Source organism: Homalodisca vitripennis, chromosome 1 (genome assembly GCF_021130785.1).
Source record: "Homalodisca vitripennis isolate AUS2020 chromosome 1, UT_GWSS_2.1, whole genome shotgun sequence".
Taxonomy (NCBI): Eukaryota; Metazoa; Arthropoda; class Insecta; order Hemiptera; family Cicadellidae; genus Homalodisca; species Homalodisca vitripennis.
The window spans coordinates 144848378-144870839 of NC_060207.1; the positions used below are offsets into that span (position 1 = coordinate 144848378).

General features: G+C 30.1%; 1 protein-coding gene and 2 long non-coding RNA genes across 4 annotated transcripts; 1 reads left to right on the top strand and 2 right to left on the bottom strand.

Annotated features, from left to right (window-relative positions):
• Positions 1 to 1333, bottom strand: LOC124373094. Its single transcript, XR_006923405.1, has 3 exons — positions 1208 to 1333; positions 431 to 600; positions 1 to 207 (listed from the first exon to the last, which is right to left on the bottom strand). It is a non-coding gene; the product is annotated as an uncharacterized LOC124373094 (long non-coding RNA).
• Positions 1334 to 3167: 1834 nt separating this feature from the next.
• Positions 3168 to 4969, top strand: LOC124373047. Its single transcript, XR_006923396.1, has 2 exons — positions 3168 to 3430; positions 4820 to 4969. It is a non-coding gene; the product is annotated as an uncharacterized LOC124373047 (long non-coding RNA).
• A 1334-nt stretch (positions 4970 to 6303) lies between these two features.
• LOC124373100 lies at positions 6304 to 13112 on the bottom strand. Of its 2 annotated transcripts, none has more exons than XM_046831495.1 (4): positions 12970 to 13112; positions 8508 to 8573; positions 6772 to 7050; positions 6304 to 6522 (listed from the first exon to the last, which is right to left on the bottom strand). In XM_046831495.1, exons 1-4 carry the CDS (start codon positions 12983 to 12985, stop codon positions 6452 to 6454), a joined length of 432 nt encoding a protein of 143 aa, XP_046687451.1. In that variant the 5' UTR covers positions 12986 to 13112; the 3' UTR covers positions 6304 to 6451. The 2 variants fall into 2 exon arrangements, with proteins under 2 accessions (XP_046687451.1, XP_046687457.1); XM_046831501.1 differs by lacking the exon at positions 12970 to 13112 and adding an exon at positions 12482 to 12659.
• Between the last annotated feature and the right edge of the window lie 9350 nt (positions 13113 to 22462).

Sequence of the window (22462 nt, forward strand, 5' to 3'; positions counted from 1 at the left end):
AGACTTTGACTTCAGGGTAAAATAATTGTCTGAAAAGGACCTACCTTGTTTTCCATCATATGGAAATGGGCCAACTGGTTGATAGGGTCCTAGTCCTAATTCAATAATTCGTTTTTTCACCTCTGGATCGATGATCTGGTCTGGAAAATGGGGTTCTCCGGTGTTTAAACAAGTTTCATTAATTTTATTCGTCCGGCTACATTCCACCTGTAAGTAGATTGCAATGCATTAGTATTTTTTTCTTACAAACATGATCATAACAATAGGGACTTACTGTAATTCCATGTTTACATGGAAGTAATACTGTTTACTTCCATGTAACCATGGAATATTTTATCGTAGGGATTCCATGTTTAGGGCGATAAAACAGCATATGTTGTTATGTTGAAAAATATAATATAAGTATTCTGTACTTGGCATGTCTACTTACTTGATCATTTACGCCGATCAGTTCACTGCTTGACGTAGGACTTGTTGGAGGTTTGGCACAATTTTCTTGTTGATGCCCTAGCCCTAGGCATGTTACTTCTTCATCAATACTTTCTTCAGCGTTATCTTGAGCTGTAACTTCCTCTTCAATCTCATTTCCTGGGACTGAGGCTGCAATAAAAAATAGCAAGTCAAAATAACATTAAGTTACATATAACATATAATTTAAAGCCAATTTTAATAACATTGTAAAGATATAATAAAATATATAAAATATATAAAAAATATATAAAAAAATATATAAAAAAAATATAAAAAGAGTAGATACATGGCCTCATAAATAATGAATGTGCAAGCGAGTGTGGTGCATTTTTTACATCATATTATCACAAAAAGATATAAAATTACTATGATAGATATTCATGCTGTGCTGCTGTGCATGTATAAACAAATAAAATACCTACACAGAAAGAGGTAGAAACCAAAGGAATCATAAAAATCACATAAAAAATTAAATGACCACTACACAATAGTAGGTAATATGTAGCCTATATATGACTAGTGATAAATTCACAAACAAACATTGCTTATTAGATTAGAATAGATTGCAGTCTGAGTCAGACACAGTGGTCTAAACTCAATCAAACATCCAAACTCTAGTTAAATTTTAACACAGTTAATTTTAACAAAGTTAAATTTTAAGAATATTAATTATATAGTTTATTGGCCAAGCTAATTAATTAGGCCTAAATACCGTATCTAAATTCAAACCACTCACCAATTATTGGTCTAGTTTCAGTACTAGATGTAGATGTGACATTAGTACTTTTAGTTGTAGTAGTACTAGTAGTAGGACATAACCAAGCAGATAGGGTGGAAGAACACTTTGAAGCATCCTCTTCTCTTTTCTTCTGTCTTGCCTTTTCTTTGCCCCACTTTGATAGCTTCTTTTCATTTTAACAAATACAAGAATAAGAATACAAATTGTATAACACTTTAACACCGTAACAAACGAGTAACGGACGAACGCCAAAACGTCAGTTTTTGGTGTTAGTTTACCATCAACATAACATAACCTTATCCGGGCTGTCTGTCACTAGCTCACTAGTCGTAGTCACTCTCACTGTCGTCTGTCAGCTGTGGCAGAGGCAGTCGGCAGACGGAGCCGTCTACGTCACGTCGACGTCAGGACGAGTTTATTACTGTTGGGGATGGGGGAGTAAGGTGAACTAAAAGTGCAAACTGCAATTTCTTTAATTGCGTAACAACTGACAGGCTGATTGATAGTCTGTCTATTTTTGTTACGAAATCTCTCTGTGAGAACAATATCTGTCCATTATTTTATATTGAAAAGCTATTTAAATATTTTTTTATAAAGACATTTTGATGATTCGATGAAATATCCCTACGACCCTACAGTAATCAATAAATTTCACATAAACTTTAATTTCATTTTCAATTTTTCCACCTTCATTTGGGGGCCCCCCCTGGCCGGGGGCCCCGGGGCAATGCCCCCGGTTGCCCCAGCCTAGCTACGGGCCTGTCCATCAGGGATTTTAAGCCTTCCTTAACCCTCTAAGTATGCAAGTTATGGCGATAGTTAGAAGGAGATGTGTGAGCCTGTCCAAATTATTCAAGAAGGGCAGAAAAATCTTATATCTTTTCAAGCCAAGCAGGTAAGCCCCTTTATGCTCCTTCTAAGATGAATCTGTATCCCGGCTGGCATGAATACAGGGACATGCTGGGACCGTAGAAAGGGTGTCAAGGACTTTCCTCCTAACGTGCGAATTAGTGGCCGATTTCAGGAACAAAATCATTAATCGGTGAATTCACGCTGTGGGGGGTTATGAAGCTTTATGGAGATATTTCCAGACATTAACATCATCCCTCAACCAGTAGGCAACAACGACTGACAGTGTTAGAGACTCAGGTATATCACAGTAGGCTAAGAAAAGTGTAAAATATCTTTTAAAATATCAAAATATCATATAATTTGTCTAGCGTTCATTGGTTTGTCTGTGACTTATAACGTCAAGATCATAAACCGTGTAAATTACAGCATTGTATTTTAATAGTTAATTGTCTTATTAGGGTATAAGTCTTTAAACATAAAAAGTGTGGTCGGTGTATTTTAAATATTGATATCAATTTCTATGAATACTAGCACAACTGCAAATAATATAAAATAATTGCACAACCAATAATTATTGTATGTAAAAACATTGATACTTAGCTTAATGCCATCGCTTGTAAAACATTTGAGAAACTGCTGTACATGTTCCAGCGATCGTGTTTAGTAATCATATTACTGAATTTATATAGATAGTTTACCATTAATTTAAATAGTAAAACCCTAATTATTTTTTACTAAAAGGTTTGAAACGCCTGCTAAGTTAAAATTATTTGTACAAATTACCCTGCAATATATGTATATATGCATAAGTACATATACCTACATATACATATATAAGCAAAATTATAAAAATTTAACAAACTTTTTATGAGTCATGAGTTTTTTCAAGAATTTATTCAATTAGACACAACGAAAAACCTTAATATGTTCAAAATTGTATGTTATTCCATAAAGATTACCAATTTGTACACCAATTTAAAAAATATTACCCTATACCTACTCTTGCGACAGTTTTAGACTAGGCTTACTTCTGAGTAATAAAGTGTATGTTCAGTGTTTTGTTATGTTTTTATTTATTTCCAATTATTTATTATATATTGCAATATTTTCAGTGTTTTCACTCTGAAATTTGTAATTACGTTTTAAATAACCTAGTATCGAGTTCAAGTGTGAGATAACATTCTATTTCAAGTTTCCCATTGGTTGACAAGATCACGTGGTCTACTGGCCAACACTATTTAAACCGCCGCTCTGTCTGCTGCAGTATCAGATATTTCCCCAGCGAAACATCCGACTCTTATTAACATGGGCAAGGAAAGGACCAGCGTCAACATGGCCGTCGTCGGCTACTACTAGACCCTCTATCAGGTATTTTAAAATATTGTCTTTAAACTTTAGATGATTAAATGGAAGTGTTTTTATAATTTTCTCTTAAATTTATGTAGTTGGTATTTTATTTTATTAAATGTAAAATATTTCTACGTATAAAAAAGAGTACTAAAAATGGTGAATGATATACGTAACTATTCAGTTCAGTCAAAAGGTATTATTATTTCATTAAGTTAAATTAGAGTTACAAAAATTTAAATCGTAAATTAACTATGTTGTTTAGTACAAATTTTCTAAAATATTGCTCTTCACAAGGGACAACGCGATGTATTTTCAATATATTCTGAGTTTAATATTATAAATATGTCTAACTTCAAGAACAATTAAAAGAACCAGTTCTAGAAGGTCTATTAGTCAATTTTTTTTTTCAAAGCACTGTATTTTCTTTAGCAATTCTTTAATAATTATCATTAATTAATTATCATAATAATTCAAATAAGGTATCAGTTACAAAATGACTCTTGTCCACTAATATGGTGAGAAACGTCGAATAGTTGCAAAAACAAATATCTTCTTGCCAGTGTAATCAAGATTGGCTGCTGCCTTATCAATTCTAAACAACCTCTTGTCCAATATTATAAATAGCTTAAATTTAATATCATGTTATTTCTTAGTTAATAAAACATTTATTCAGTTAGCGACTGAAACTTTAATAGCAACCCTAAATAACACACAGAAAAAAGTACACTCAACATATAATGGTTATGAAAACAAAAGTTTGTAAACACATCTGTATTCATTTGTACTTTTCGCTATGCACTGTTTATATCGTTGTTTTACTAAAACAAAGTACATTCTGCATTGTACTGCCTCCTGTAGGTTTTAAAAACTGAAAAGAAACGTATCTTGTCCATTTCAAAATTGCTTCAAAAATTTTCGAAACATCTCTTGTCCCCTGTTCAGTTAAAAATTATCTCTTAACCAACTGACTTTGTCAAATTTCACATTATTTTAACAATTGTAACAGCCACAGCTTAAAAAATAATCATATATTCATGAGCAGTTACTGTTAGTTTAGTTAATATACAGACAAGTTTTAAAACTATTGATAAGTCTTGATTATCCAGAGTTGGCCCATTGGACTGGGCATTTAGAAATGGCCTAGCCATTCATATTTTATTAATATCGCTGATATTTATTTATTTACTTCTTCTTGCATGAATGCATTCCTACAACATTTTTGGAATATTTTATGAAACTTTATTTTTATTCTTGAAAATGTTTTCTGTTAAGTTCACATATTGTTATCAAATGGAACTATTGACATTAAGCTTATGAATTTTTACATTTTCCTGTCAACTCCTTATTAGTTTTATAAAATAAACTTAATATTTATTGTTAGTAAACCGATATAAAATGATGTTTCAGCAGATGGACGGCTAGTACAACACGGACATGACCCGGCTTCTGTACACGGACACGCTCTGGACACGGACGATACGATGCTAGGCTCTCCCGGATTATTATAACTCAACATGATTGGCTTTTTATGAAATATATCAAAATTTTTCCGTTTAACATGTTTGTAGTTTCTACCTAATGACCTTTTCCTATCTCTAATGCACATATAAAAGATCGAAATAAGTACTGTGTAAAAAAACCTAAAGCATGATTTAAATTAATTTTACGTTATCATATATATTAGGAGTGTATGTTAATTTACTTATGAAAAAATTAGAAGATGTTTTGAACTCTCAATGCTACAAAACATTTATTTTTGGAAAATTTAAATAAATTCTCATTTTCGAATTTTCCTGGGAATTGTCGAAAGAAATTGTAGTAGTATTAAGTCTGGATTTGTCAAAACAACAATTAACACTAAACATAGTACCACAATGGATTATTTACATTGTAACAGTGGCCATCATGTATGTGTCAAAAAATTAGTAACATTGGGGTTATCAGTTAGGGCCAAAACATTATGCACTGGTAGAGCAAAACTGGGAAACGCCTTTATCAAAATAAAATATCCTTGAAAATTTATAAGCGCCTAATTTAAACACTCTAATGTTAAAAAAAGGTTACGTAAAATTTATAACAAAATATATTCCTGGCTTTACAAAACAAATATTCTTCACCAATAACAGAAAACTTATTTTCAAAACCACCCAGTCCAGTGTTAAGTAGAAATACTAACCTAAAAGATCTTCTGGTACGGCCCAAACTTCTACCTATTAAAATTCCCAACTGTGTCAACCCTTTAAAGACAAACGTTGTAATACTTACAAAATTATAAAATAGTCCAATTTTTTACTAGCAGTAAAATAATGAAAACGTATGCAATTAGAGGATAAATTAATTGTAAAACTAAACATGTAATTTATCAATTTACTTGTATAAATTGTGCAATGGATTATGTTGGTTTTACGACAAACCCATTCCACATAATAATGAATAACCATCGTTGTTCTTCCAAAAAACAGGATGAAAAATTGGTTTTCCAACACGCATTAGGCCATCAACAAAATGTTGAACAATGTTATTCACTGAAAGGTATTTGCAAAGTACCTAAAGATAGAAACGACCTCTCATCGCCCGTTCATACCCCTCCTAATACCTACGTAGTTACTAGATTTGTCAAGTTGATAACTAGTGATGTTTAGGAAAACCATTTTATTGTATATTTTAATATTAAATTCACTGACAAAAAAATGATGTAAAAATAATTCCTTTATAGTCCCATTTCTGAAATAGGTACTCCACATCAAGGAACTCACACCATGCTTTGTCATCCAGCATTGTAAAGATTTCTTTGTTATTCACTTAACTTGTTGCCGCTGATTTAAAAAAGATTATTTTACAACAGTAATAACTGTTTGGATTACACATGGGTCATATACCAGAAACTACAATTCAAAATTCTGTAAAACGTTTTATTTAGTATATCAAATTACAATAAATAAATAGTTTGAGCACTTCAGTCAGTCTTTACACGTAATTTAAAGTTAATTTATTAAAAGTTCTCAAAACCTTGCATATTCATTAGATTATATTATATTCTTAATTTCTCTGTGGATTTTCTCGGATCCCTGCCACTTGTGCACATGCTGAGGCACGAACGAATGTTACATCTGGAAAAGAAAAAAATGCAATTTAAACAATATTACAATATATCCATAAACTAACAAATTATTATTTTTTTCTATTTTTTAGAAAGGAGTGAAAGTAACAGATTTATATTTTTGCATTTGTCAAGACACAATATCGTTGAATTTATTGACATTATGGAGAAAATAAGTTAGCCTACAATAACAATCTTTTTTCAAACTGTATTCTAACGATAACTGGTCCACTAACACTTTGTAGTTATAGTAACTCACCAAAGCCACATGTGCGGTAACAGTTCAGGATGGCCATGTTGCCATAGCTCTGACCGTCGGATCCACAGACAGGGCTGTACTGGGGGGTGAAGGGACACTGGCAGGGGACCACAGTGATGATATCCTGGCTGGACTTGGGCGGGGGTCTCAAGGGGCGAGATGGCCCAGAGTCAGGGGCACGATCTAGCTGGCTCAGAGTAGGATAAATCGAATTGGGCATCCAGTTGTTCCACCAAGAAGGCACATCCATACCAATTCGTTCACCAATGGGTAATTCTCCTGCAATTAACATAAAATGTGATAATCTGATAAGGAAAAAACTTCACTCAATATAAGTTGTAGTAAGTTTAATATAGTACAATTTCATTATCATAACCATTAAGTAATTTGGTAACTCTAAGGGAATTATCTGTTTTCTTTCTGCATCTGTTTGACATAATTATAATTTAATACAGAATACTTATTTTATAGACAAAGTCAAAATATGTTTTAACAATAAATTGATTATTTTTCAATGTTACACTTAAACCCCTAATGAATTACAATAATAATAAGATTTTATATTCACTGACATTGTTTTATAGTCATATGAAAGGATGCAAAATAAATGTGAGAATACATAATAATTACCTAAGTATTTATGAAAATAAAGAATTTGTCCTATAAGCTGATCATTAACATTATTAATAAGTAATGAAAGGAAGATATGAGGCTCTACCTCAGACTCAATAAATGACGATAATCCATGACTATCACAATTTTTTCCATATTATACATGAACATTATACATCATCAAATAGTCAAGTTTTTTGCAGGTAACTATTACTATTGCTGAATTCAAAGCATTATTACCATATAAAATAAAGAAGTCTCGGTGGAACCATCACTGTTCACAGTGTAACACGATGACCAGACCTATTACTAATATTGATGTGACACTGAAGACTGGTCCTGATTACCAACTTCAGTAAAACGGTTTCTTAAATACATCACTAGTTTGGATAATGTGATCATTAAAACATAAAAAGTAAATAGTTCAAAACACAATGTTTAAACAAAATTGAATATTGAATGTAGAGATACTTCCAAGTCCTTCTGAAGACATAAACAAATGTTTAAGAATGACATTTTCAATGAACCCTCATAACTAACTCAGTGGAGGATCCAAAACTGACAATAAAATTGAATGACTTACAATATTGTGTAGACTGTGAGTGTACAGTTCTCCTATAACTTATATGGGAGAATATATATAATTGATTTCCCTTCACACTTTTTTTAAAAGCTATGATTATTTTAAAATTTATTGAAAATATTTAAAATCATATTCATTTAACTACTTCTCAACAAAAAATTTCAATTAAAAAAGTCGCACATAAGTAAAAAATGAATAAGATAATTTAAACTAAACTAAATGAAAGATGAGAACAATTTCTTGACAGGATATATGAATTGATATATTTCCTGCCATTCGGCTCAGAGTCATATATTGGAGGTGTTACCAATCATGAAAACTATTACTGTAACTACTGGAAATGAATGTGTTATATACAAGTACTACTCTAGCTAAACAATATAGTGTTAAATATTTTATCATTTTGGTTAGTTTGAGATAATTTCCTAAAACTATGGCCCCTTTTGTTTAAGAGTAACTGAATAAAACATACGGTGCATTATATTTAAACTCTCTGCTGCAGTTCTATTTTAGAGCCATTAATCTGAATACATGTTCTAACCTTCATTATTATCCTCTGGAAACATGATGTCTTGAGCAAAACAACTGGTCAAACCAAAAATAAATACTGAAACAAAAACATTGTTGTTAGATACATAATACGTCTTACTTATTATGCAGTTTTTGTAACATTAGTATGGATTGTCATAAAACAAAATGTGCCACCCATTTTTAAGAAGAACTCATAATTAAGATACTATTTCCTCAAAATTTCCTCAAGATTGCATTGTAGTTACAGATGTTGAATGAAATGAGCGATTTCAGTAGGATCCAGCATTTAGTACAAAATTATTTTCTGTACATTTCAACCCCTTGTACACTATAGAACTTAACCTTCAGCCATGATCAGAAGAGGAAGGGGTTGATTGGATTAGGAGGGGAGAAAGAAGGAGCAGTCCATGCTGCAGTAGCCAGAATTGTTTTCTTTTCTCTGTCTGCACCAACAGCAGACTTATTGAAGTAGAGGATGAAAGTGTAAATGAGGAAGAAGAACTTTCCCTATTACCATCCTCCCTCAACACTGAAGATAGACCAAGAAACACCTAACTAGTGAGATGCCCAAGAGATTCAGAACCAGGTACTTCCTGTGCAAAATGCCTACGGCGATGAACGAACTCAGTGATTACTATGGATGTGAGTACTTCCAAATAATGTTATCAAGTATTTTTAGTTTGATTCTATAATCACACACATTTGTGACTCATTGTTCACTATTGGTTTACTATAAAAACCAGTTTGGAATGAGAAATCTGAAATGTACAATTACCCTTTATTTCTATTTTAAGTTCTTTATCTCCTCCCCTTCCCCCTACTACCAATACTAATCATCCCCACCCTCTTTTGATCATTACTGTACTGAAGTGTACAAGGAGTTGAATATGTACAGAAAATAATTTTTTACCAAGTGCTGATTCCTGTAATAATTGCTCCTTTCAGAAAAATCCTGAAAACTCCCAAGTTTTTATTACATTCACATAAAATGATAAAACAAAAAGTCGTGTTGAAGTAAATTTAACTCCTCTTTGGAGAAATGAAGGCTGTGGAATGAAGACTTGAGGCACTGGAGACAGATATATGATGAAAAATATGTTTATGTAAGAGATTTTTTTGAAAATTACCAATTTACGATAGCTTATATAAGGTAACAGACAGCAAAATAACTATAATAACAAAATATGTAGAAAATTGTATCGACTTTCATTTTGTATCTGTGCACTTTTTGAAGGATCAACTCCTACTGAGATATTGGTGAAAATCCAAAATAGGTCCTAACTCAAACAAAATCTCGTAATTGGTTTTTCCAGTTTTGACATTCCTTCTAAAATCATTCATTGACTCGGCTAATTCCTCTCGAGATGTTAAATAAAATGGTACTAAACCTGTAAATAACTAAAATTAACTGTCCAAAATTCATAAAAGATTAATTGTTTGTTACAAAGCAATTGATAACATAATGAGAGCTTATGGGTGGACTAGCTGATGAAATTTGGCATGAAAATATAATCAATAAATATCTACAGACAACATTTTAGTTTTATCTACTTTTAAATTTTTTATATTTTCTCATAAATCAAGAATAGTTTTAGTCTATAAAGCAATTTTGTTTTATCGTCTTTTGATTAGACTTTCTAATTTTATAACCCATTAAATGTTTGATAAAAATTGTATACTCAAGGATAAATATTGTCTAGAAAAATACTTAATTTTAATTTTTTTTTTTTTTTAAGTATTTATTTGAATCCATGGAGATCCAATGGAAGTCTCAATTTTTACTTTTCATCAATTGCGGTAGACTCTTCATTTAGTTTTTTGGGCGGAGTTCCAACATTATCACCTAGTGTGGGTAGACAACTGATCTTAACTAGCCTAGTAAGCTTTGAAACATTATCCAGTGCGTGAGTTTCCATGTCAAACATTTCATAGTTTTCCAAAATGAGTAATATTAATAAATAACCACAAGCTGTATAATTGAAAAACTGTAACAATTATTAGTGAAATCTTTAGAATCAGGGTTGTGAAGATAACAGCTTTATATGAGGGAGAGTGTTTCAAAGCTTACCATAAGAATTATATTTACATAAAATTTGGTGTATGTAGTATATATAATGATTTAGGAACTACTATAACACAAACTATATTCAGTATACATTCTTGAAGCTCTTGCCTTATTGGAAATGATATATTAATTCAAACAAAACTCTCCAATAACATAAAGTTTTTTATTTTTGTGAGGCCTTTCGTACTCAATGAGTACATCTTCGGACTCACACAACTGAATGAAAGTAATAATAACAATAGTAACATAAACAATTTTGTACTAAATAAAAACATATGTCATTAAAAATACAAAGAGGTAATATTCTATGACAGCACAGTATGTTATATGTATATATAAAAATAAAGCTTATATTTAGTTAAATCAAATAAAGTAACGGTGAATTTTGAAAAGGTCCAGGATCGTTGTTTACCAGATTATTTTGGTTCTTTTTTATAAAAATTGTTTCATATGCATCAAGGAATTTTGTATTTTGTACTTCTTTTAATAATTTTTTGCATTTGAAAAAGAGTGTCCAGTTTGAAGTGCATGTTTTGCCATGGCTGATCTTTCTTCCTGTTGGTATTTTAAACATGCCCTATGTTCCTTAGCTCTCTGTTTTAACTTTCTTTTTGTTTGGCCAATGTATTTTAAATCGCAATTGTCACAATTATTGAAAGAAATTCTAGAACAACCTTATATCAAATCAAAAGTAAAGAACCTGAAAAATGGATATCTGTTTCCTACAACAATCTATCTACAGATATTACTAAAAGTTTTAAGAAATATGCCAATATTAATGTATCTACAAATTCCAAAATTAAATTAAAGAATATATTAGGAAATCCCAAGAATAAAATTAATGAAGAAGTAAAATCTGGAATTTATCAAATTAATTGTGACAATTGCGATTTAAAATACATTGGCCAAACAAAAAGAAAGTTAAAACAGAGAGCTAAGGAACATAGGGCATGTTTAAAATACCAACAGGAAGAAAGATCAGCCATGGCAAAACATGCACTTCAAACTGGACACTCTTTTTCAAATGCAAAAAATTATTAAAAGAAGTACAAAATACAAAATTCCTTGATGCATATGAAACAATTTTTATAAAAAAGAACCAAAATAATCTGGTAAACAACGATCCTGGACCTTTTCAAAATTCACCGTTACTTTATTTGATTTAACTAAATATAAGCTTTATTTTTATATATACATATAACATACTGTGCTGTCATAGAATATTACCTCTTTGTATTTTTAATGACATATGTTTTTATTTAGTACAAAATTGTTTATGTTACTATTGTTATTATTACTTTCATTCAGTTGTGTGAGTCCGAAGATGTACTCATTGAGTACGAAAGGCCTCACAAAAATAAAAAACTTTATGTTATTGGAGAGTTTGTTTGAATTAATGTATATTCAGTATGTATTTTTATGACTTGACATTGTTTTAACTTGTTGCTGAACCAACAAAAATGTATTATATAAACAGTTATTTACAATTTATTACTTTGGTTTTACTAATAAGTACACATAAAACGCCAATTGACGTTACCGGCATATGTTATATGGGATGCTACCGATGCCAATTGGCGTTATTTATTAATATTATTTTATTTCTGAAATAGTCATTAAAGATACAAAATATAAAAATTTAAATAGTTTTAAACAGAAGTACAACATAACTGTCAAAACTGGTGAGCCATGTTTGTCGAAAAACTGCATCTTTTTTAGCATGGAGTGTATTAATAATTAAAAAGAGTAACCAATAACCACAAATAAAAACTTACTAAAAACAAAATTGTTCAGAAACTTTACCAAGATAATATTGTTTTTGTTCTTGCCTTTCAAATAAAAAAATGGTTCAAAAATTTAAATTATATTGGATTATTAAATCTATTGACTTAAATTCAGTGAATTTTTAAAATTATTACCTGTATAATAAAGTTACAAAATACACCTTGCACAGAATTTTGAGCTATGATTCACTTCCCCTAAACATTCTAATGGAAAAGAATAAAACAAATTTTAATCATCCCAATTTAAAGCACTTCTAGCCAAAGAAATAATATTAAAACTTGATAAGATTACAACAAAACAAATAAAAAATAAACTACATTAATTTGTATTAGTTATTAACTTTTATTGCTTTCTTTGTGGAATAATTAAATACTTCATGTTCTATTTGGTATTTATGTATATTGCAAGACAAATGTTTGAGGACGATCATGTTAATATAACTTTGTACAACTTCTTATTTTATTAACTAAAAAAAAAAAACACATTAAAGTACATTTTTGTATGTATAATGAGTTATTATAAGATAAAATTTAAACTCCTATTAAAACAATTCATCAGGTTTAAACAGCTAAAATAGTACATAAAATCCTTTATAATAATGCTGGCAGGTTATTGTTCTCACCTAACACAAGATTCATCTTGAAGTCTGCAAGGACACTCACTGTGTAACTGTACAAGGTCTGAAAAGATATAACTACTGCCCAGCTGATCTTCAAGCTTCCAGTTCTATATCAGCTGTTTTATCCTACTTCAACTTGGACATTTTAACCACTTCCAGGAATACATTCAGAGCAGGCAATGGCCTTCCCATCTTGCTTCTGTTTTACCTTCATAATTTTCCCTGTCTTATCTTCTTTGAAACCATATTACATCATTGGATTTTTTATTTTTCACAGAATGGAGTAATAATGGAATTTCCTGTGACTTGTTTTGTAAAAACGATTCTTGTTACAGTTAATACTTTAATACTTGACATTAAAGAGGAAAGAATTATTCAGATAACTAGCAGTAGGACTAGGTATGGCCCAGGTTAATATTTAGGTCATTAATACTTAATTAGTTTAAATGTATAACATTGGCAGAACTATTTGCACATTGACAGAAAAGGTCATACCTTTAAGCACTTGGTAATTTAACCTAAATACTAAGTATATAAATCTTAACAAATTCTTATTTCAAAAACTACACAACCAATTTATATTGGTTTTATTGCAGGGAACAATAGTAGGTTAAAGCGATCCTTCACAGGTTTTGGTTAAAAACTAAAAAAAACTCATAGAACTAACACAATATAAATATGAAAAAAAACCTAATTTCATATTACAAAGCTATACAAATTTTAACAAATCTTTGTTGTTTTAGTAAAGAGGGGCAATAAAAGATTAATGAATTTGTTCTCTAAAATATTTGCTTCTAGAATCAGCATGTTCAAAATTATGTGTTAATTTTAATTATTTCATGGGCTGGTTAAATTCCTTTTTGGTCTGTTTGTATATATTTCAGTCTGTCTTTCACAGGACATCATGAGAACAAATAGAACTGTGGATTACATAATATTAATAAACTTTTATCACTTTTATACTTTTATTTTACGTACAATGTACATTTCGGAATCATTGTTTCCATCTTCAGGTACAAATAAGGTTAAGTTAAAATAAATAATTAAAATCAATTTGTCATGTGTTTTTTATTACCTTGGTGGCTAAATTTGTTGTATTTAATTTTATGTGAGATCATTCATTGTATATTGTTTAAAAGTCTATCGAATAATAAATTTTTTGTTAGAAAAATCTTTGTTATTTAATAATATATTATGATTAATTTTGGCACTTTTGTAAATTTCAAAATGTTCTAAAGTGGATAATATGCGACTTTTTTTGCTTGTGTGTAAAATTTCAAGATTGTTTTCGATGTTAGTGTATGTATGGCCGGTTGTTGTTTAAATGGTCTGCATATTTTGAATTTGATGATGTTTTCAATGCTTTTATGTGTTCATTAAAATCTAATTTTGAATGATCGGCCGGTTTGTCCAATATAGTGGGATTGACAATTGTTGCAATTTAATTTGTATACTCCACTATTGTTGAATTTTGATTTTGGTTTGTTGAATTTGCTTTTGTTTTTGATTAAAAGTCCAAGGTTGTTCGATGTTTTGAATGCAATTGATATCCTTGTTTATAAAATGATTTGTTAATTTTGTGACAATGTTTACCAAGGTAGTCTGATTGAATGTATTTGATATTTCTTTCTTCTTTCTTCTTATTTTCTTTCTTTTTGTAATTCTTCAATAATATATCAATCTTGCTTGGTTTATATCCATTTATTTTGGGCTATGTATTTAATAATGTTTAATTTCTTTATAAAAATCTTCATTTGTCATTGGAATTTTGTGTAATCTGTCGATCATTGATTTGAATGCAGCCATTTTTTGGTGATGGGTGATTCGATGAGGAAGGAATAACTAAATCTGTGTATGTCGGTTTTCTGTAAATTTTGAAATTGTGTTTTTTGTTTGATCTTGGTTATAGTTAAAATCAAGGTAGTTTATTGCATTATTTTCTTCAATTTCACTGGTAAAATTTAGATTATGATGGATTTGGTTTAAGTAGTTTTTGAATATGTCTATTTGTCTTTCATTTCCTTTGAATAGACATATTATATCATCAACGTATCTGTAATAATAAATTATTTGTGTTAGATGTTTGTTTTTATCGCTTAGTATGAATTTGTCTTCTATGTTGTCAAGGAATATATCAGCCAATAATCCGGATAGTGGTGATCCCATTGGTTAATTCTTCATGTTGTATGTAGTAATTGTTGTTAAATGTAAAGTAATTTTGTCTTAGAGTTACTTTTTGTGAGTTCAAGTATTTCTTCAATTTCTTGTGTATTTAGAATGTTCTGTTCTGTTAAATTATTTTTAATTATAAGCATTGTTTCTTGGATTGGAACATTTGTGTATAAATTTGTTATATCGAAGGATACAAACTTACTATTGTTTGGTATATCTATATAATTAATTTTGTTTACTAGGTCAATGCTGTTTTTCAGTCTTATGTCAGTTTTAAAAATTTGTAATGTTCTTTAATTTTGCTGTCCAAGGTATTTTGCTAAATTATAAGAAGGAGCATTTTGAAAATTTACTAATGGTCTTATTGGGTAGTTTTCTTTGTGAATTTTTTGGCAAACCTTTGAGGATTGGTGCAGAAGGCTTCATCATTTTTAATTCCTGTTTTTTGTTATTCGGAAAAATATGATTAATTTTGTTTATGCATTTCTTGATATCTTTTTGAAAGGATTCTGTAGGATCATTATTTAGTTTTGTAATATTGTTATTAGAAATAAAGTTGTCTATTTTATCTGTATAATCAGTTTTGTTTAAAAATTACAATTGAGTTACCTTTGTCAGCTTTACATATAATCAAATTATCATCTTCAATTTTGTTGTTTATTGATTTTATGCTTTGCCAATCATTTTTGTTTTGTATTTTGTTCTCTATGTTAAGGTTTTAGGACTTTTCTGAATTTTTTTATTGTTTGATCGACTAACACTCTTGATTGATTTTGTTTGTCTGCTGGTAAACTTGTAATTACTGTGTCACTATTCAGTATCAGTTTCCTTATATAATCTTTATTATTTGTTTGGTGTAAATTATATTTCAGTCCTTTGTTAAGAAGTTCTGTTTCATTTTTTGTAAATGTAGTAGTATTTGATTTGTTAATAATACGTGGGTGGAATTTTGTATCAGGGGTAAATCAATTACTGGTTCTGTAGGATATTGAGTACATTTGAGTTGATTGAGTTTCTTCTCAATTCTTTCTTTCTTTATTATTTTTTTTATTTTCTATTCTTTGATCTATATTGTCAAATAATTCAAAAAGTTGTTGAGGGTATAAGAGATTTGCTAGATTGAGATGAGTATCATATAGCAGCTTATTTAATGTATGTTTTTTCTTGTAAAGTTCATCTATTTCTGTATTTAACCATGATCTCTCAGCAGTAATTTTGGCTTTGGTAGCTGCTTTCGATTTACAATTTATTTGACATTTACGAATTTTGGAATAAGATGGTGTTTTAAGCATTGTTTGTTGAAATGAATGTCCAATGATATGTTGTGTATTTTTAACTTTACCTCTTTGTATTTGTAGGCTTAGTCTAGCTTGATGTGCTTGATCCATGTTAGAGATGTAGCCTCTAAAAGTGTTTTAAAATAATAACATAATATTAATAAACTTTTATCACTTTTATACTTTTATTTTACGTTACAATGTACATTTCGGAATCATTGTTTCCATCTTCAGGTACAAATAAGGTTAAGTTAAAATAAATAATTAAAATCAATTTGTCATGTGTTTTTTATTACCTTGGTGGCTAAATTTGTTGTATTTAATTTTATGTGAGATCATTCATTGTATATTGTTTAAAAGTCTATCGAATAATAAAATTTTTTGTTAGAAAAATCTTTGTCATTTAATAATATATTATGATTTAATTTTGGGCACTTTTGTAAATTTCAAAATGTGGATTACAAATTTTTGCATGAAACTTAACTATATTGACTTAATGATTGTGTGTGTCTTTTCATGGGATTTGGTTGAGTGTTAGAGCAGCCTAACTTGTTGCAGAGTATCTCCAGGACAGATTGAACTATAAACTTGAAATTATGCTATCACTCAAAAGGCTGGTAAAACTTCTCTCCTGTCTGTTTGCATGTCTTTCACTCTATCCTCCAATGGATATCACAAGAATAAATTAAACTGTAGACTTGAAATTTTCCATGAAACTTTATTATCATTTAGACAAGATGAGTTGATGGAGTTGCATGTCCCTCCTAGTGATTTGGCTGAGCATTAGCAAAACCTAATTGTCTGCAAGAAATCTTGAAAATTGATTAAGCTATAGACTTGAAATCCAAGAGCATACAAATTAATTTTCAAAGGTCTGCTACCCATTCTTGGACTCACTCAATAAACACAGGAAATCATTGACAGGACCTCACCTTTGTAGGCCTATTTAACAAAGACAAACATTTCAAAAGGGATTTTGTCAATGTTTTCTCTCCCCAGATGCAACTGCTGGCTGGTGCGTTGCTTACCTTAATTCGTCCACCTTAAATCCCACTGCTAGGTATACACTACTTACTACAGGACACAGTACAAGCAGTGATCTTGATTTTAGCTTCACAAGCAAAGTGTTAAGCTTCAAACACGTCTGAAAAATGTTTTATTTTTCATTTTAGACTTATCTAAGATGTCTCATTTTAAAAATAATTAATAAATATCAAAACTTTTTTTATTTTCGATACTTTTATTGCTTGCTAGCAGTTACCAACAGCCTAACACCCAATCCTTAAAATAAAGGGTGTAGCCTATTTAGTGAAAGTATTTATAATATTATAATACTCTGGAGCCCTACGATATTTACCAAACAGGAATAGACATATTATTGCAGTATCTATTCAAAAGTTAAATAAATGTTTGATTGGTTATATATATATATTGTTTTGTAATATAAAAAATATATATATACAAATTAATAGGTCTCAACAACCTAATTTGGCCAAAAAGAGTCCACTTCCAGTTTAAATTAAATTTCTGTTTAAGGTATTTCTAATGCCATAGCTACCTAGTGGCCTAATCAAGAAAATATATACAATTAAAATCAACTTCAATCAAAAAGCATTTACTTTTGCTTCTTTTAATTTATTTCCTGCCTGAGATATTTCAAGTACTATAGGTACTTACAGTTTGTTTTTTTTGAAGAATTTACGTATGATTAAAAAGTTACTGTGTTCAAAAATTGTTCTGGCGATAAAATTCACTTGTAGTCTAATTTATGGTTCCACAGTTGAGTTTATGTTGTCATGTTTGAGAAAAAAATACATATCTGGATTTTTTAAACCAATATAGACTTAAAGTATCTACTTTCATTCCAAGATATTTCTATTAGTCTAATTGGTTTAGGTATTTTATCCCGGTCAAGAAAATATATGCATACTTAAGCTTAAAAAGATTACTTCGGTCAAAAATATCTACTTCTGTCACTTGTGTTCTCCGTCTGGTATAAGGGAAAGAGTGTGCGATCCTTTTGTTTTTCTTTAAGCTACAGTAAAACTGTCATGCACAGTGTAATGGAAGTTCGAGTACCTTACATGCTCTTAAACACTTACAGCTTTGTTCATTAAAGATGGGTTGTATAACAGTATTTAAATAGTATTTCCAATACAAACAAATGTTTTTACCTCTTTGGTATACTTCAGCTAAAATTGTCAACAGCTGTTTAGTTTCAGTTGACTTTAAATTACTTTTTATAAGTAATATGATAATTTCACAAATTGTAAAATATTCCAGGAAACTATTCCTATTTTTCTCTTCATAAAAACCTTCCTCGAACTTTAACGAAAGTTAAAAAAAAATTAGCTAGAGTGGTTTAGCTGTTCTTGATATTAGTGCTTAGCAACACATTTAAGGATTCATTTTTATTCATAAAATGTTACAAAATTGTTAGAACCTTTAAAAACTCTACTACACCAATATGACGATTTATTAAAAATAACTTTTAGGTTAATACAGAAAACATTATTGTTTTATTATTATATTACTTTCTCTTAAACTTGGGGTGAAAAACGATAAATTAAGAATAATTTAATCACTAAGAAGAAATATACAAAGGACAGGTAGTATGAGTAGAAAAGATTAGAAGTTTGGTGATTCAGTTGAACATTAGTGATTACCATTCAGAGAGCTGGCCAACTTTCTCTTCTGTCTGTACACATAGGATATCTTGAGAACAAATTATGAAGTAGATTTAAAATTTTACATCAAACTTTATTTCTACATAGGCAAGATCTAAATCAATGATGATTTACATCCATCCATGGGATTTGGATTTCCAGTCTATCATTCTGGGGAATATCTCAAGAATAAACTGAGCTATAGTTTTTGAAATTTTACATGAATATTGAGTTTAAATTAAATATTCTATTGTCAGAACATCACAAAATGTATACCAATCATCAAAATACAATTTAAGATATTAAACACCACACCATCAAAACCCTAATCAAATATACAGTACTCTCACTCGTACTACATTCATTCTTGCCTATCTTTCCTCTTCTAGTGGTTGTCAATCTTCTGATTGTGCAGTCACCCAGTCATATGCCATAAACTCATCAGCTCCCGACAACACCAAACCACAGGTGAGATAGGGTGGATCAAGGTGTATCACACTATCATTAAAATCTGAAAAAATTTGACTAAGGACCTCTAAACAAAACTGACCAAGGACGGTTTAGAGCAAACATGCACTAAGTGAGCATTCAATACTTTATCCAGACATATTCCAAGGAACTTTGAACAATCAACTTCATCCAGCAGAGAATTATTCAATAAAGTGACTGCTCCACCTTGGGATTTCCTGATTACAATGTGCATCACAACAGTGACTATAGTGAACCTTTCTGAAACCAAACTGATCCTTAGAAAGCAAGCTTTGTTTGTTTAAATATTGAAACATTCTAAGTTTAGTTTTTCAAATACTTCACTCAGACGCAAAACTGAGACAGGTGTATAATTATTTTTAGGGTAAGAATCATCTTCCTTAAAGATTGTTAACAATTATAACAAACTGAGTTAACGCTCTCACAATATGTTGAAACCAATTTTTAGAACCACAGGAGACATTAAACTAATATTGATTAATTTTTTAACCAGGAGCTGCAGGATGGTTTTGAGCTCTTCCTCACCTACAGAAGCGAGTGTCAATGAGGTTACTGGGCTCTGTCCATGCATGAGGTATTTTAGTGGAGGTGACAGACAAGGACCTTATTTACAAGCAACATACACCAAAATCCATTAAACTAATTGGGTTCTGTACTAAATTTTTCTTGTTTATGACGCCCTAAACAGTTTTAGAAATATTCTTTGAAAAGATAATTGATTTGAAGATATGTGCTTTCGTTAATAGGATTATTTTTCTTTAAAGTTTTTTGTAATTTAAGAAAAATGTTGAATTTTTCATTTTGTGCTGTTTTTTAGGTTTCTAAAAATATTTAAGTTTTCTCTTGAAACCAAAACGTATTCTGTAATCCTTCTATTGTTTTCCTTTTTGAAGTAAACTTCAAATTCTTTATAGTACAGTATATACTAAGATCGTGATTCAAACATTCTGAGAAAGTTTTAAAACTCTGTTTTGCAAATTGTGAGGATAAATAAAAATTCCTACTTTTCTTTATAAAGTGAAGTGTTCAGGAAAACAATGATACCTGGCCTTAAGTTTCTTGTTATGCATGTCCCTCCATGGAATGTCCCTCACCTGACCAGAAATACTGTCAAGGATACATCACGATATCTATACACAAGGGCTGGGTTCTAAGGGCAGCCATCACCCTAGCATATTTATAAGGCAACTTTTAGTATTTTCTAATGGTAGTTAGGTTAACACAGCTTTTCAGACAAAGAATTCCATATCTCATTTTTATTTTAAGTTAAATCAGTGAGTGTTGATAAATCTGAAATAAACTTATCTGAAATAATAGGTATCATTTCATAACTACTAACCATTTAATTTAGTTTTGCTAAAGAAAATTATAGCCTAGAGACAGTTTATTGCATGAATATTTTTAATGTATGGAAATCACGTTTAACAATTATTAGCAGTGATAATTTCTAAATCTAACAACAAGAAAAGTGCTTTAAGATTTCAATACTTATGAGTGTATCTTTTATATGGTGAAAAACATTAATCTAATGGTCTATTTTGATCTGTCTTGACCTGACATATGAGCACTGACATAGTCAGATTAATAAATAACCTTATCAATAAGTGATAACCTGTTACTATCAACCATCTGAGATAACTCAGTAGATAGAGACTTCCAATAAAAATCTAAGGGTACCCAGATCAAATACAACATCTGGCAGAAACTTTTTGCTTTAAAATTTTAACTGTACTAATATTATTTTTAAAGTTTTCACATTTTTTTTTTTTTTTTTTTTTTTTTTTTGTAACAGCCCAAACAAGAACAATTCTATTATAGTATTATTTGATAAATTATTTTAATGTGATCTAGCATACTTCCTTGTCTATTGTGTTAGTTGATAGTTAATATTATCTTACTGGAACCATATTTTTGTCGTCTTCTATCTGTTAATAATATGTATGTGTGTAAGAATAATGAAAATTGATATCATTATACAATTTCTGGACACAAATATTGTAATTTGATTACAATATAATCAAATCCGCTTAAATATATTCCAAACGGATTGATATATTGATGTAAAATCTTCACCATACTTTTTAGAATACTTTTCAGGATTTTTTCAAAGGGGGGTAGAAGGGGTTAACTTAAAATTTTTGAATTGCAACCCATATCTTGTGACATATCATTTTAAAGGTCTATTCAATGGAAATACAATAACACAAAGACAACTTCTCTACAACATTCCTAGCAAAAGTTATGAGCAAATAACCCCTTACATTATAATGCCACCTAGTAAAAGACACCTCTTACCAAAACTATGCACGCCACAAAAATTAGATACTACGTAAAGGGATAAACTGTGCACCTTAGTCTTAGTGAAAGATATCATGATGCATTGTGTTGTTATGTGCAAGACATTGGCATTGTCTCTACAGATTATTTTATTTTGCGTTATTTGCCCATAACTTTTGCTAGAAAAGTCATAGAGAGGTTTTCTTAGTCCTATTTGTGTTTCTTTTTAATTGATGTTTAAAAGGTCATGTCACAAAACAGGAGTTGCGATTGGAAACTTTAAAGTTTCAACCCCTTCTAACCCCCTTTGAAAAGGGAGGTAAAATTGTTTATTCTCCAAAGGATCCACAAAAGTATTTTAATAAGTGTGGTGAAGGTTATACAAGTACATTGATATCTTAATCCGTCTGGAATATATCCAGGCATATCAGGACTCAATTTACACCCTGAGATATAAGGGGTTCTTTACCCATAACTTTTACTAGGAACATTGTAGAGAAAAATTTGAAAAGGGGGGGGGGAGAATTGCTATCCTAAAAAAATCTCAAAGTATGTTAATGAGTATGGTAAAGATTGTACATCGATATTTCAATCTGTTTGGAATACATCCAGCTG

Coding starts and splice junctions, on each gene's coding strand:
- LOC124373100 (XM_046831495.1), bottom strand. Junction 7,051..8,507: donor TCCAGAGGATAATAATGAAG/GTTAGAACATGT, acceptor TGTTAATTGCAG/GAGAATTACCCATTGGTGAA. Junction 6,523..6,771: donor TTACCGCACATGTGGCTTTG/GTGAGTTACTAT, acceptor TTTCTTTTCCAG/ATGTAACATTCGTTCGTGCC.